Here is a 16,229-nt window from a genome sequence, read left to right as displayed (position 1 = left end):
TAGGGCCATTCCCCCCCAGAAATGTCCGGGAACTTGCAGTTGACTTGGTGGAAGAGTGGGGTAACATCTCACAGCAAGAACTGGCAAATCTGGGGCAGTCCATGAGGAGGAGATGCACTGCAGTACTTGATGCAGCTGGTGGCCACACCAGACACTGACTGTTACTTTTGATTTTGTACCCCCCTTTGTTTAGGGACACATTATTCCATTTCTGTTAGCCACATGTCTGTGGAACTTGTTCAGTTTATGTCTCAGTTGTTGAATCCTGTTATGCTCATACAAATATTTACACATGTTAAGTTTGCTGAAAATAAACGCAGTTGACAGTGAGAGGACGTTTCTTTTTTTGCAGAGTTTATATGTCTGTTGCTTTATATGATGTGCCTGCATGTATAAGAGTGTGTGCAATGCACATGCATAAGAGTGCATGTGTTTGTCCGTTTAGGCCTGTATATACGTAAAGGTGAGTTCTGTCTGGTCTGGATGTGTTTTTCACTGGCTACAGCACAAAGGTCTGTTTATGGTAGCAGTGTGTGTCAGCGTGTCAGAAAAACTGCCAGGGGAAATGAGGGAAAACACTAAACTAACAGAGCTGCCTTCAGAGAGAACACAGAGGGCCTTAACACACCTTCCCCCTGCAACACGGCGCACACTTGAACCTTTATACCCCCCCCCGCCAGAAGGCACACACTCCAGACCTTCATACACGTAGCCCCTTAAAACCTGCCCTCAAGAGCACACACTCCAGACCACTATTCACTAACACTCCCCCTGCAACACACACACACACTAAGACTTCAGAAAGCACATATTCATTCCCTTAATAGACTTCTTCCCCCTCCCTTCCCCCTGGCCCACAGTGAGCCCCTACCCAGCCAGGCAGAGAGGAAACCCCCCGGATCACAGGAGCCGATTGTCCTGCACAACTCACAGAAACCAGAGTCAATTACGCAATTTTGAGAAACAAATTCCACATAAGCACTCCCAAGCGTGTGCATGGCTATGCGTGATGACGGCGTGCAGGTGTGAAAGAGCGCTTGGGGAACACCAAAGTAACAAATCTGAATGGAACAGGGGTTGTAAAGCCTATTCATTGATTTAAGAACAATATTAACCTTCATGCACAGGCATAAACACACACAATATACAGTACCAGTCAGAAGTTTGGACACACCTATTCATTCAAGGGTTTTTCTTTATTTTTACTATTTTCTACATTGAAGAATAATAGTGAAGACATGGAAATATGAAATCACACACATGGAATCATTTAGTAACCAAAAAAAGGTGTTCAACAAATCCAAATATATTTTATATTTGAGATTCTTCAAAGTAACCACCCTTTGCCTTGATGACAGCTTTGCACTCTCTTGGAATTCTCTCAACCAGCTTCACCTGAAATGCTTTTTGAACATTCTTGAAGGAGTTCCCACAAATGCTGAGCATCTGAGCATCTCGTTCTTGTTTAAATAGCCCTTACACAGCCTGTAGGTGTGTTGGGTCATTGTCCTGTTGAAAGACAAATTATAGTGCGACTAAGTACAAACCAAACGGGATGGCGTATCGCTGCAGAATGCTGTGGTAGCCATGCTGATTAATATGCCTTGAATTCTAAATGACAGTGACACTCACAGTGTCACCAGCAAAGCACCCCCACACCTCCTCCTCCATGCTTCACGGTGGGAACCACACATGCAGAGATCATCCGTTCACCTACTCTGCGTCTCACAAAGACACGACGGCTGGAACCAAAAATCTCAAATTTGGACTCATCAGACCAAAGGACAGATTTTCTTTACTGGTCTAATGTCCATTGCGTGTGTTTCTTGGCCCAAGGAAGTCTCTTCTTCTTATTGGTGTCCTTTAGTAGTGGTTTCTTTGCAAAAATTTGACCATGAAGCCCTGATTCACGCAGTCTCCTCTGAACAGTTGATGTTGAAATTGTGTCTGTTACTTGAACTCTATGAAGCATTTATTTGGGCTGCAATTTCTGAGGCTGGTAACTATAATGAACTTTTCCTCTGCAGCAGAGTTAACTATTGGTCTTCCTTTCCTGTGGTGGTCCTCATGAGAGCCAGGTTCATCATAGCGCTTGATGGTTTTGCAACTGCACTTGAAGAAACTTTAAAAGTTCTTGAAATGTTCCGCTTTGACTGACCTTAATTTCTTAAAGTAAGGATGGACTATCGTTTCTCTTTGCTTATTTGAGTTGTTCTTGCCATAATATGGACTTGGTCTTATACCAAATAGGGCTATCTTCTGTATACCACCCTACCTTGTTACAACACAACTGATTGGCTCAAACGCATTAAGAAGGAAAGAAATTCCACAAATTAACTTTTAACAAGGCACACCTGTTAATTGAAATGAATTCCACGTGACTTCCTCATGAAGCTGGTTGAGAGAATGCCAAGAGTGTGCAAAGCTGTCATCAAGGCAAATGGTGGCTACTTTGAAGAATCTCAAATATAAAATGCATGTTGATTTGTTTAACACTTATTTGGTTACTACATGATTCCATGTGTGTTATTTTATAGTTTTGGTGTCTTCACTAGAAAATAGCAAAAATAAAGAAAAACCCTTGAATGAGTAGGTGTGTCCAAACTTTGACTGGTACTGTTTAAACACACAAAGATACACATTTATGAACCATATGCTCAGAAACCCAACCCTGACTTGTGCTGTGTTCATTCACTAGGAAACACTCTGGCTCTGTGATTCGGAATGAAAAGGCTTGTGTGTTATTTCATACACAGATGAGAGATGCATGAACTGAGAAATTCAAGCCACCTCTATAAGTCAGTTTAATGTGTTGTTATTCATTAAAAACACCACGTTTAACAAACTCAAGAGGCAAGTCCAATCTTTGTCTCACAAAAGTATATTTGTCTGCTGTTTGTAAACAGAAGACGCTGCTGCACTGTTTGGGTGGGCTTTTTCACCACTCATTTGTATACATGCAGTAAAGTGTTGACAACATAAAAAGACCTGTCACTGTCGTTAACCCTATCTGTCCCGAAAACACAGCAAAAATCTGCTTCAAAATCAGACTTTCATTTATATGCATGTCCAGTCCTTACATTTAGCCTCACAATGAAGTGTTTGGCCATTTTCTTTTCAGGACAAGTATGAACAAATTAATTTCACATAAACAGTCACAATAATAAAAAAAAGGTCAGACAAAGCAAAAACGTGATAAAAATGACTTTATATGAATGCTGAAAGTACAGAAATGGTTCGCTCAGTGGGAAATTAATATCCAACGAGTCCTTGACAACTGTGTCGTGTTTGTGACAGAAACAATGTGATCTTATTACAGTATTACAGACACTACGTCCTGGGATTTCCTATGATCTTCTATGTAGAAGAACCCCTTACCTTCTAATGACTCTTGTGTTGCTTTAGAGCAAAACATGTTACATGTGTGTGTTTGTGAGAGATCTCAGCTTTGAGATCTCTTTTAATAGTTTGCAGCTCAAACCATTTGGACTTTACAGAGGTTTTTATAAAAAGGTCCAGCCCAGGCCCCTTCAGGATCCGCCCTTGTCTCACAAACAGCGCTCTAGCTAAGCCCTCATTAATCACACAGACTAATTGTTGGTCTAGACGAATTCAATAGTACAACCCAGAAGTCTGTAGCTCAAACTCAATATTTTAAAGGGGTTACAAGTCCAAAACGCGACGGCGTCATGGTGAGACTAAAGAGTTACCAGCTAATTATGTTTCTGTGTTCACAAGTTATAGTGGATATTTAGCAATAGTATCAACTAGGCCTACGTGCAAATTTGGAAAGTTGTAATTGTCAAATAGCCACATAAAACTCTTTGGTCTTCTTCTCAACATGTGAAAGACTGTGTGCAAACTTGCACACTAGTAACATGATGGCTGAAAATATCCCTATTCTATCACATTACGTTACATTAAAAACTCCACCGCAACATCACAAAGTACACTCTTTGCCGTTCTCCAAATGAGCCCTGCACTTCTTGCTTGGGTGGAGTCTGAAAAGCATAAGTCACTAACTGTAAAGTGAGTGAATATATACCAGAGAGCAAGATAGAGAATACGAGAAAGAAAGTGTGTGGGAAGACTTTGTTTGCATTAAAAAAAAGAGTGTGCACTCTTTTGTAAGTGTTAATGTGTGTGTGTGTGTTGCAAGGCGGGACTCACTGTCTGTTGCTGTGCTGCCATTGGGCAAAGATCCCAGATCAACAACCAGGCCGTCCAGACAGACGTTCAGCTCGCCTCCAGCTACAAGTGAGCCTTTGTTCTCGGTCTGCAAGACCAGACTGAGCTGCAGATTCTCCACTGGAAGGTTAGGGGGAAGTGTGGGATGGAGGGAAGGAAAATGAAATAGAAAGAAAATGAAGGATTTGGGAAAAGTAAGATAGATGATAAGAGATAGGTTATTGAAGAGCAGTGACCTATCAACTGCGTATAGAAAACCAAAGTTCTTTCTCTGACATGTTTGTAAAAAAAATTAAAGACTTCCACAATTTTAAACTTGATCTTGCAGTTCGGTAGAGGGTAACCCCAAATATTTTAAAGTAGATAGAATACTACAGTAGCATGACTGGGAGTCCTACTATCCATGCACAATGGCATACATAAAAATAAACTTTTGTCTTACTCTTGCCATCATGTGTACGCAGAGTGTCAAGCAGGTCAATGGTGGCAGTCCCTAGTAACTCCTTCCTCAAAGTGTGGCAGCTCCACAGCTTAAGATCTAACCGGCTCTGAGGCGTCACATTCCTACACAAGTCATAATCAGATACACAGTCAAATAGGCCTACATTTCACACACACACACACACACACACACACACTAAACAATATACAAGCATCAACAACAGAGTAAGTGAGGTTGAGATTAGGTGGGCTCACAGGGTGAGGTCCTCATTCCACTGTAGCTCAAGGTGTCCAGTTCGTTTGCCTGTTTTCTTGGTTTCACTAGTCAGGCCATCTGCAGTCACCTCGACAAAAGAGCTGAGTCTGGAGCGGGTGGGCAGCTTGGGTGACTGAGGCTTTGCTGAGACCACTTGGTGAAGAAGAAAAAAAATAAACAATTGTTGAACATATAGCAAAATACAAAAAAAGACTACTGTGGTACACCAACTCCAGCCAATCCCTAACCTACAGTTTGTAATACAAATACTTATTACAGCTACTCTGGATTTGTAACTGTATGACAAGCAAACACTAAAATGCAAATGCCGCCCTCTAGCTGTCACAGGCAAACAGGGTGGTAGTTTAGGCACAGTGTACTTCTGTTCATAAATGTGTTGTCGATTGCTCCATATTAATGTGATGCTCACTTGGCCAGCGAAATGTCAAACCTTTCTGGCTACCGTGGCTATCCATGTCAAAATTAACATTGAACTGAATTACATATCCGCTCAGGAAAATGTGGGCCGAAATTGGACCTGAAATGTTCCAATTATTTAAAACTGTCAAGGTGAATTAAACTTGTTTCATTTGATCTTATACGAGTGGGGGAGTGAGTGATGGGTGACAGCATAGTAGTGCATGCAATATTAACTGAGGAAAAGAGAGAGGAAAGGGAGTAATAAAGTGCAGGGAGAACAAATGGAAAAGTGGAATAACAATGGAGGCTGAAAAATGAAAGTGGGACAATAATAGCTTGGGGTGGTTTAGGTTGTCATGAGTTTAAGAGAAATGTACACAGACACAGGGAAGAGGGTGAGTATTAGAGTAGGTTACAAGAGCAGGTGATAGATGAGAGGAATTAAAAGCTGCTTATACCTTTCAAGGTCAACTGTGATTTCTCTGTGGTCTGGACATTGCCGGGTCTTGTCACACTGGCTGCTGCCATGACATCACAGCCCTGAGAAAGACACAGGCACAATCTAAGAACACACATAACTGACATGACACAGCAAACTCCGAAGTGAATCACTCACTGCAATACATAAAAATTGCTATCTATCTATTTCCCCTGTGTAACCTCCTTTCCAACATACACAGTGGACCACAACATAACAGTGGAGGCTCCTCAGAGGAAGGGGAGGACTATCCTTCTGTGAATTAAAAAAAAAAAAAATTGTATTGATAACATTGAAAAAGTTATCCTTTTTAGATAAAGATGGACTAAATATATTCACATCACCAAATAATTGATTAAAACACATTGTTCTGTAATGAAGGTCTACAGTAGCATCAGCAACACTCTGTAGGGTAGCATCATGGTGTAGCTGGAGGACAACAAGCTTCCGCCCTCCTCTTGGTATATTGGCTTCAATACAAAACCTAGGAGGCTCTTGGTTCTTACCGCCTTCAATTGACTTACACAGTAATTATGACAACTTCCGGAGGATGTCCTCCAACATATTAGAGCTCTTGCAGCATGAACTGACATGTTGTCCACCCGATCAAAGGATCAGAGAATGAATCCTGCACTGAAAGCATAAGCTACAGCTAGCTAGGAGTGCAGTGCATAAAATGTGGTGAGTAGTTGACTCCAAGACATTAAGACAATAGTTGAACAGTTTTAAACAAATTCATTTATTCAAAAATTAAGGAGAAGCAAGAGATAGTGTCATTTTCTTTCACTTTCAGTTTCTCTTACTTAGCTAGCAAAATGCAGCTGGCCAGTTTAGTTACTCAAACACCTGGCTCAAACAGAGGGATGCTATGTTAGTTAGCTGGCTATGACTATCCAACACAACACTGGAACTCTTCCAAGTAATAGGTAAGCTTTAGGTTTAACAAATGTATTGCCACCGGTGCCCGCCGGTGTCCGCCGGTGTAACTGCTTAATGACTATACACTGTAATGTTACTGCATGATTGTAGCAAGTTTATTAACGCATTAGTTCTATTAGCTACAGTGCCTTGCGAAAGTATTCGGCCCCCTTGAACTTTGCGACCGTTTGCCACATTTCAGGCTTCAAACATAAAGATATAAAACTGTATTTTTTTGTGAAGAATCAACAACAAGTGGGACACAATCATGAAGTGGAACGACATTTATTGGATATTTCAAACTTTTTTAACAAATCAAAAACTGAAAAATTGGGCGTGCAAAATTATTGGAAAGTGACAGTGAAGATGAGGCCTCTGAGTCTGATGTTCAAAAAGTGGACATTTGGAGGTCCAGGGAGAAGACATGGAAGCCCGAGAGGAAGACAACCATAGCTTTAGCTTCTAGACTATAACTTTACAGATTCTGGGAGATGCGATGGATCATTGGGGATCATTCAATATTCCCTTTCTTTTGTTGTTCAGTGAAATCATCCCATATGAAGAGTCAACTCATTTAATTAAAGTTCAATTTGTAACTATATAGTTTTTTACATTTCTATTGGAAGGATTTAATCATTTGCAACTATGTCTACTTATGATTTTTTAAATGTAACCTTTATTTACAGTTGAAGTCAGAAGTTTACATACACCTTAGCCAACTACATTTAAACTCAGTTTTTCACAATTCCTGACATTTAAATCCTAGTGAAAATTCCGTCTTAGGTCAGTTAGAATCACCACTTTATTTGAAGAATGTGAAATGTCAGAATAATAGTAGAGTGATTTATTTCCATTTTTATTTCTTTCATAACATTCCCAGTGGGTCAGAAGTTTACATATACTCATTAGTATTTCGTAGCATTGCCTTTAAAATTGTTCAACTTGGGTCAAACGTTTTGGGTAGTCTTCCACAAGCTTCCCACAATAAGTTGGGTGAATTTTGGCCCATTCCGCCTGACAGAGCTGGTGTAACTGAGTCAGGTTTGTAGGTCTCCTTGCTTGCACACGCTTTTTCAGTTCTGCCCACAAATTTTCTATGGGATTGAGGTCAGGGCTTTGTGACGGCCACTCCAATACCTTGCCTTTGTTGTCCTTAAAGCTTGGTCGCAAATGGGTCTTCCAAATGGACAATGACCCCAAGCATACTTCTAAAGTTGTGGCAAAACGGCTTAAAGATGACCTTCTCCTTTATGCAACCGCTGTGTCAGATTTCAAAAAAGCTTTACGGTGAAAGCACACCATGCAATAATCTGAGTACAGCGCTCAGCCACCAAAACAAGCCATACAGATACCGGCCATGTTGTGGAGTCAACAAAAAAGTCAGAAATAGCTGTATAAATATTCACTTACCTTTGATGATCTTCATCGGAATGCACACCCAGGAATCCCAGTTCCACAATAAATGTATGTTTTATTTGATAAAGTTAATCTTTATGTCCAAATACCTCCTTTTTGTTTGCACGTTTAGTTTACTAATCCAAATGCACAAAGCGTGTGCACTAAGTCCAGATGAAAAGTTTTAAAAGATTCATTAAAGTTCATAGAAACATGTCAAACGATGTATATAATCAATCTATAGGATGTTTTTTTATCATAAATCGTCAATAATATTCCAACCGGACAATTCTGTTGTCATTAGAAAGGGAACGGAGCTCATGGCCCCGTGCCATAAACAACTCATGGCTTTCAGCTGAGCCACCTGCTTTGAGTGGTCTTATTCTCTCCACTTTCACAATTGAAGCCTGAAACAACTTTCTAAAGACTGTTGACATCTAGTGGCAGCCTTAGGAAGTGCAATCTGACCCCATTTACACTGGATAATGGAAAGGCAATCACTTGGAAAAACTACAAATCTCAGATTTCCCACTTCATGGTTGGATTTTCTCAGGTTTTCGCCTGCCATATGAGTTATGTTATACTCACAGATATCATTCAAACAGTTATAGAAACGTCAGAGTGTTTTCTATCCAAATCTACTAATAATATGCATACCCTAGCTTCTGGGCCTGAGTAGCAGGTAGTTTACGCTGGGCACGCTTTTCATCCGGACGTGAAAATACTGCCCTCTAGCCCAACGAGGTTAACTTCCTGACTGATGTCTTGAGATGTTGCTTCAATATATCCACATAATTTTCTATCCTCATGACGCCATCTATTTTGTGAAGTGCACCAGTCCCTCCTGCAGCAAAGCACCCCCACAACATGATGCTGCCACCCCCGTGCTTCACGGATGGGAGGTGTTCTTCGGCTTGCAAGCCACCCCTTTTTCCTCCAAACATAATGATGGTCATTATGACCAAACAGTTCTATTTTGTTTCATCAGACCAGAGGACATTTCTCCAAATAGTACAATCTTCGTCCCCCAGTTGCAAACCACAGTCTGGCTTTTGTATGGCAGTCTTGGAGCAGTGGCTTCTTCCTTGCTGAGCGGCCTTTCACGTTATGTCGAAACTGAACTAGTTTTACTGTGGATACAGATACTTCTGTACAGGTTTCCACAAGTATCTTCACAAGGTCCTTTGCTGTTGTTCTGGGATTGATTTGCACTTTTCACACCAAAGTACATTCATCTCTAGGAGAGAGAATGCGTCTCCTTCCTGGTCGGTATGACAGCTGCATTGTCCCATGGCATTTATACTTGCGTACTATTGTACAGATGAATGTGGTACCTTCAGGCATTTGGAAATTGCTCCCAAGGATGAACAAGACTTGTGGAGGTCTTGGCTGATTTCTTTTGATTTTCCCATGATGTCAAGCAAAGTGGCGCTGAGTTTGAAGGTAGGCCTTGAAATACATCCACGGGTACACCTCCAATTGACTCAAATTAGGTCAATTAGCCTATCAAAAGCTTCTAGAGCCATGACATTTCCTGGAATTTTCAAAGCTGTTTAAAGGCACAGTCAACTTAGTGTATGTAAACTTCTGACCCACTGGAATTGTGATACAGTGAATTATAAGTGAAATAATCTGTCTGTAAATAATTGTTGGGAAAATTAATTGTGTCATGCACAATACATTGTCAATACAATACAATACAATACATACACAATGTCCTAACCGATTTGCCAGAACTACAGTTTGTTAACAAGAAATTTGTGGAGTGGTTGAAAAACAAGTTTTAATGACTCCACCCTAAGTGTATATAAACTTCAGACTTCAACTGTAACTAGGCAAGTCAATTAAGAACAAATTCCTATTTAAAATGATGGCCTAGGGACAGTGTGTTAAGTGCCTTGTTCAGGGGCAGAACGGACTTTTACCTTGTCAGCTTGGTGATTCAATCTAGCAACCTTTCGGTTACTGGCTCAATGCTATAACCACTAGGCTACCTTCCACCCCCGAAAAGGTAAAAGGTTTATGTTTGTCTCTCCATATTATTTGGTAAATATAGACAATGCAAAAAACATTGACATTTAAATGGTATTAATATTAATTTGCATATATTTATTTCCGTTAATTCCCATGGAAAGTTTCCAGCTCTGAATTTCCCCAAAATGTGCAACCCTAGTTTGGACCATGATAGTTTGTTGGTGATTTGGACACCAAGGAACTTGAAGATATCAACCTGCTCCACTACAGCCCCGTTGATGAGAATGGGGGCGTGCTCGGTCCTCCTTTTCCTGCAGTCCACAATCACCTCCTTTGTCTTGATCACGTTGAGGGAGAGGTTGTTGTCCTGGCACCACACGGCCAGGTCTCTGACCATCTCGTCGGTAATCAGGCCTACCACGGTTGTGTCATTGTCAAACTTAATGATGGTGTTGGAGTCGTGCCTGGCCATGGAGTCATGAGTGAACAGGGAGTATAGGAGGGGACTAAGCAGGTACCCCTGAGGGGCCCCCGTGTTGAGGAGCAGCGTGGCAGATGTGTTGTTACCTACCCTTACCACCTGGGGTGGCCCGTCAAGAAGTCCAGGATCCATTTGCAGAGGGAGGTGTTTTAGTCCCAGGGTCCTTAGCTTAGTGATGAGCTTTGAGGGCACTATGGTGTTGAACGCTGAGCTGTAGTCAATGAATATCCTTCTCACATAAGTTTTCCTTTTGTCCAGGTGGGAAAGGGCAGTGTTGAGTGCAATAGAGATTGTATCATCTGTGGATCTATTAGGGCAGTATGCAAATTGGAGTGGGTATAGGGTTTCTGTGATAATAGTGTTGATGTGAGGCATGACCAGCCTTTCAAAGCATTTCATGGTGTGCTACGGGTCGGTAGTCATTTAGGCAGGTTATCTTAGTGTTCTTGGGCACAGGCACTATGGTGGTCTTCTTAAAACATGTTGGTATTTCAGACTCAGGCAGGGAGAGGTTGAAAATGTCAGTGAAGACACTTGCCAGTTGGTCAGCGCATGCTCGCAGTACACGTCCTGGTAATCCGTCTGGCCCTGCGGCCTTGTGAATGTTGACCTGTTTAAAGGTCTTACTCACATCGGCTACGGAGTGCGTGATCACACTATTGTCCGGAACAGCTGGTGCATAGCGGGATTTCTAATAAGCTTCCGGGTTAGAGTCCCGCTCCTTGAAAGAGGCAGCTCTACCCTTTAGCTCAGTGCAGATGTACTTACAGTCACTGTGGGGACGACGTCATCGATGCACTTATTGATGAAGCCAGTGACCGATGTGGTGTACACCTCAATGCCATTGGAAGAATCGCGGAACATATTCCAGCCTGTGCTAGCAAAACAGTTCTGTAATTTAGCATCTGCTTCATCTGATCACTGTTTCATTGACCGAGTCACTGTTGCTTCCTGCTTTCATTTGAGCTTGTAAGCAGGAATCAGGAGGATAGAATTATGGTCGGATTTGCCAAATGGAGGGAGAGCTTTATACGCATCTTTGTGTGTGGAGTAAAGGTGGTCTAGAGTTTTTCTCCCCCTTTGGTTGTACATTTAACATGCTGGTGGAAATGTGGCAAAACGGATTTAAGTTTCCCTGCATTAAAGTCCTCAGCCACTAGGAGCACCGTCTCTGGATGAGCGTTTTCCTGTTTGCTTATGGCCATATTCAGCTCATTGAGTGCGGTCTTAGTGCCAGCATTGGTCTGTGGTGGTATGTAGACAGCTACGAAAAATACAGATGACAACTCTCTAGGTAGATTAGTGTGGTCTACAGTTTATCATGAGATACTCTACCTCAGGCGAGCAAAATCTTGAGACTTCCTTAGATATCTTTCACAAGCTGTTGTTTACAAATATACATAGACTGCTACCCCTCGTCTTAGCAGAGGCTGCTGTTCTGTCCTGCCGATACAGTGTAAAACCTGCCAGCTGTATGTTGTTCATGTTGTCGTTCAGCCACGACTCGGTGAAACTTAAGATATTACGGTTTTTAATGTCCTGTTGGTAGTTTAATCTTGCTCGTAGGTCATTGATTTTATTTTCCAATGATTGCATGTTTGCCAAAAGAACAGATGGCAGTGGGGGTTTACTCGCTCGTCTATGGATTCTCAGAAGGCAGCCTGACCTCAACCTCCTTTTTCTCCATCTTCTCTTCACGCAAATAACAGGGATTTGGGCCTGTTCCCGGGAGAGCAATATGTCCTTCACGTTGGACTCTTTAAAGGAAAAAGCTTCTACCAGTTTGTGGTGAGTAATCGCTGTTCTGATGTCCAGAAGTTATTTTCAGTTATAAGAGATGGTAGCAGCAACACTATGTACAAAATAAGTTCTAAAATAAGTTACAAACAATGCAAAAAAACAACCAAATAACACATTTTGTTAGGAGCACGTAAAACATCAGCCACCCTCTCCGGAGCCATTCTACATGTAGTAGCCTAAACCTAGCAATGTTACATTGAACTGGCTGCTTTCACACAGGTTTGGCTCCAGAGTTAATTAAGCAATTAACATCCCATCATGCTTAGGGTCATGTATAAACATTTTTCATGTTTACTACCATGGCTTTGCCCCCATAGAATGACAATGTTTCCATCCACAGGGCACGAGTGGTCACTGAATGGTTTGATGAGCATGAAAACTGTCAAACATATGCCATGGTCGTCTCAGTCACCAGCTCCCAACCCAATTGAACTCTTATCAGTCTGACTTTGTTGAGTAATAGTAAAATGCACAAGGTGCGATTTCGAAATTGGGTAGTGTGTCATCAGTTTTCCCCATCATGTCAGTCATTGCATACTTTAGAGAGATATTTATAACTTGTCAGAAATGCCCAGATCAATTAGCCCATGTCAGATGTTTTTTAACTAGATTTATTAGCCCATAAGATTTTGTGGTAAAGTTCAAGTCACTCAAATATCACATGAATACACATTAGACATGGCAAATTTATTGAATTGCAATAAAATGAGCTTTGAAACAGCAACATTTGCTCTGCACCCAATGACAAAATGTGCAGAATTGCAGGAAACAAGCTTTAAACCAGCAACATTTTCTCTCTGCCAACAAGAGGGGTGTGAACAGTTTGTGTCATGAACAGTGCTTGTGCCCATAGAAATCGACGAGGCACACGCATGAGTGAAAATGTTAGGGAACCCCTTCACTAAGAGATAGTCATAGGAGACAGTCGTAGCTTGAATAGTTTAGTCATATCTGGGTGTTATCATGTCCTACAATACACCTTTTCGATCCATCATAAATGTTACCCCAAAAACAAACCGTTAACTAGACATCAGATCCGACCCACTTGCTCCTCCGCGTACACATCACTGACAAACTGAAATGGTCCACCCACAGACAGTGTGGTGAAGAAGCCTGAAGAAATTTGGCTTGGCACCTAAAACCCTCAAACTTTTACAGATGCACAATTAAGAGCATCCTGTCGTGTATCACCGCCTGGTATGGTAACTGCACCGCCCGCAACCGCAGGGCGCTCCAGACGGTGGCGGCAAACTACCTGCCCTACACGACATCTACAGCACCCAATGTCACACAAAGGCCAAAAAGATCAAAGGATAACAATCACCGGAGCCACTGCCTGTTCACCCAGCTATCATCCAGAAGGCGAGGTCAGTACAGGTGGATCAAAGCTGGGACCGAGAGACTGAAAAACAGCTTCTATCTCAAGGTCACCAGACTGGGTCGGATCACTAGCGCCTTAAGAGGCTGCTGCCCTATATACATAGACTTGAAATCACTGGCCACTTTAATAATGTTTGCATAACTAATCTCATATGTATATACTGTATTCTACTGTATTTTAGTCTATGCCGCTCCAACATTGCTCATCCAAATATTTATATATTCTTAATTCCATTACTTTAGATTTGTGTGTATTGTTGTTAGGTATTACTGCACTGTTGGAGCTAGAAACACAAGCATTTCGCTAGCCCGCAATAACATCTGCTAAACACGTGTATGTGACCAATGAACATTTAGTTGACAATTTTTTTTAATGGTAAACGAACGGAGTGACTATCTTCATTTATCCACCATCTTTGGTGTGATCCCAACAAAAGGGAACCTAAACATTTACTGCGTGTAAGATGCACAGGGTGAGACATCGCATTTGCTGATAACTACTAGCTTAATGTACATCGATTAACTGTACACATCAACAACTGAAAGTGGCTCATTGCCTCCATATTTAAATACCCTGCCCACAAAAACAAAACACGGAAGATGGTGAGCTAACGTTATAGCTCCTAGCTAGCCAACAGCTTTGTGTGGGCATAAGGACATGACAGCCACCTTTTCACGTAAACGTAGTTAGATAAATGTGTACTATTGAAGAAATGTTTTCTACAATCCTGTTTTACTTGACATTACTGGCAACGTATTTCGTTTATTTTCTCATAAATACCTTTTTCAGCTGTGGTCCTCTGGTACCGCTAGCTGGTTAACTTTCATTTCCGCCTACCTCAATGACGGGGTCACGTGATTCACAGTAAAAGGCTAGCGCAATGAATTGTGGTTCACAACATGCAAATACAGGTACAGTAATTTGACCGCTTTAATAAACCAAAGATAACAATGCATGTTTATTTAAAAGTACATTTGCACCCCTTTATCGGCAAACTAGAAAGATAATCACAAATACACAACTAATAAATAAAATCAAAACAATTTAAATATAAATACAATAGAAATTATCTTCCTAGAATGTTCTGACAGTTTATGAAATCTCGGTAAGAGGGCAAGCACATCACAATTATCACATTTCTTATAGCTTTACAAGCTTGCCAAAGTATCAAGTACAATTCAGCTATATACTGTATTTCACTCCATTCACACTGTGTGTGAATTCAACATGGTGTGGTTGGCCAGTAAAGAATTAACAACACAATTCAATTGGAAGCTATACTGTATAATTCATTTTGTGCTTGAACTCAACATGGTGTGGTTTCCCAATAGTTTTCACCAGGCAGTTAGTTACCAGTAGTCTGAAAAAAGTTGGCTATGATCCATAAACCTACAGTAAACGTTGGGTGACTTGTGAACAGTGAATAAGCAGCCCTATCTTTCATGTGTGATTGAGTCACATAATGACAGGACACAGGCTCCAAAGATTCAAATTCAAAATAATTATGAATAGCTGTGGTGTATATTTTGTTGGTCTTTCAACAAAAATAAAAAATAGATATTAAGGCTGTGATGACTCCCAACAAATGGAAGAATCCTAAACTGGACAGTAGTCTTTCAAAGATATCAAAAAGTGCTGGAGCCTATCCAAAGTCAGCATAAGTGAGTGACCATGACAAACAGTCAGCAGCGGACAGTCCAGGAGGACGTTGGCCATGGTGACTCGTGTAGTGGTCATGGAAATAGATAATCACAGCCAGAGAAGGACCCAGTAGCAAGCACAGCCACACCAGCCCACTGCCATAGTTACCCCTGAAATAGTGTCCAAGGTAAACAGCTACCAGGAGCTGGGGCAGGGAAAGAGAAGGGGGCGTTAACATTCATGTTCAAACACACACTGCATGAACACATACAGACCTATACTGTATGGTAGTGTAACTCACCTCAATGTAACTCACCTCAGTGTAACTCACCTCAAAGAGCATCATGATGAAGATCCCTACACGACAGTTGTACAAGGGCAGAGCAATGAGATACTGGCACAACAAAACAAACAAAATGTTTATACATAAATCAAATTATATTGGTCGCATACACATACACAGATGTTATTGCGGTTGTAGTGAAATGCTTGTGTTTCTAGCTCCAGCAGTTGAGTAATATCTAACAATTCACAATAATACACACAGATCTAAAAGGAAAATAATGGAATTAAGAAATATATAAATATTAGGACGAACAATGTCGGAGTCTGGAGTATATATATTTTTATATATAAATATATGCTGGAATTTATAGACATTAAAGACATTATGGACAGTACGTGGATAGAATATATAGTATATCTGTAGAATACATAGGATAGTATAGTATATACAGCAATAGTTAAATAGGATGACATTGACGTGAATACAGTATACATATGAAATGAGTAAAACAATATGTAAACATTATTAGTGACCACTGACCAGTGTTCCATTATTAAAGTGACCAGTGAT

General features: G+C 41.0%; 1 protein-coding gene across 3 annotated transcripts in view; it reads right to left on the bottom strand.

The window, feature by feature from the left end:
• wwp2 (WW domain containing E3 ubiquitin protein ligase 2) overlaps positions 1 to 14,614 on the bottom strand; it is a 41,615-nt gene extending 27,001 nt beyond the window's left edge. For all 3 annotated transcript variants that reach the window (XM_042323106.1, XM_042323107.1, XM_024423390.2), the window contains exons 1-5: positions 14,513 to 14,614; positions 5,764 to 5,845; positions 4,885 to 5,038; positions 4,631 to 4,752; positions 4,171 to 4,308 (exon numbers count right to left, since the gene is read on the bottom strand). In XM_042323106.1, coding sequence (XP_042179040.1) covers positions 4,171 to 4,308; positions 4,631 to 4,752; positions 4,885 to 5,038; positions 5,764 to 5,833 — 484 coding nt within the window. In that variant the 5' untranslated portion in view covers positions 5,834 to 5,845; positions 14,513 to 14,614. The remainder of the gene's footprint in view (positions 1 to 4,170; positions 4,309 to 4,630; positions 4,753 to 4,884; positions 5,039 to 5,763; positions 5,846 to 14,512) is intronic.
• Positions 14,615 to 16,229: the final 1,615 nt, after the last annotated feature.

This window comes from Oncorhynchus tshawytscha, linkage group LG06, assembly GCF_018296145.1.
Source record: "Oncorhynchus tshawytscha isolate Ot180627B linkage group LG06, Otsh_v2.0, whole genome shotgun sequence".
NCBI classification, from domain to species: domain Eukaryota; kingdom Metazoa; phylum Chordata; class Actinopteri; order Salmoniformes; family Salmonidae; genus Oncorhynchus; species Oncorhynchus tshawytscha.
Note: the sequence above shows the minus strand (reverse complement) of the source record. Positions and strands in the feature narration are given on the sequence as shown.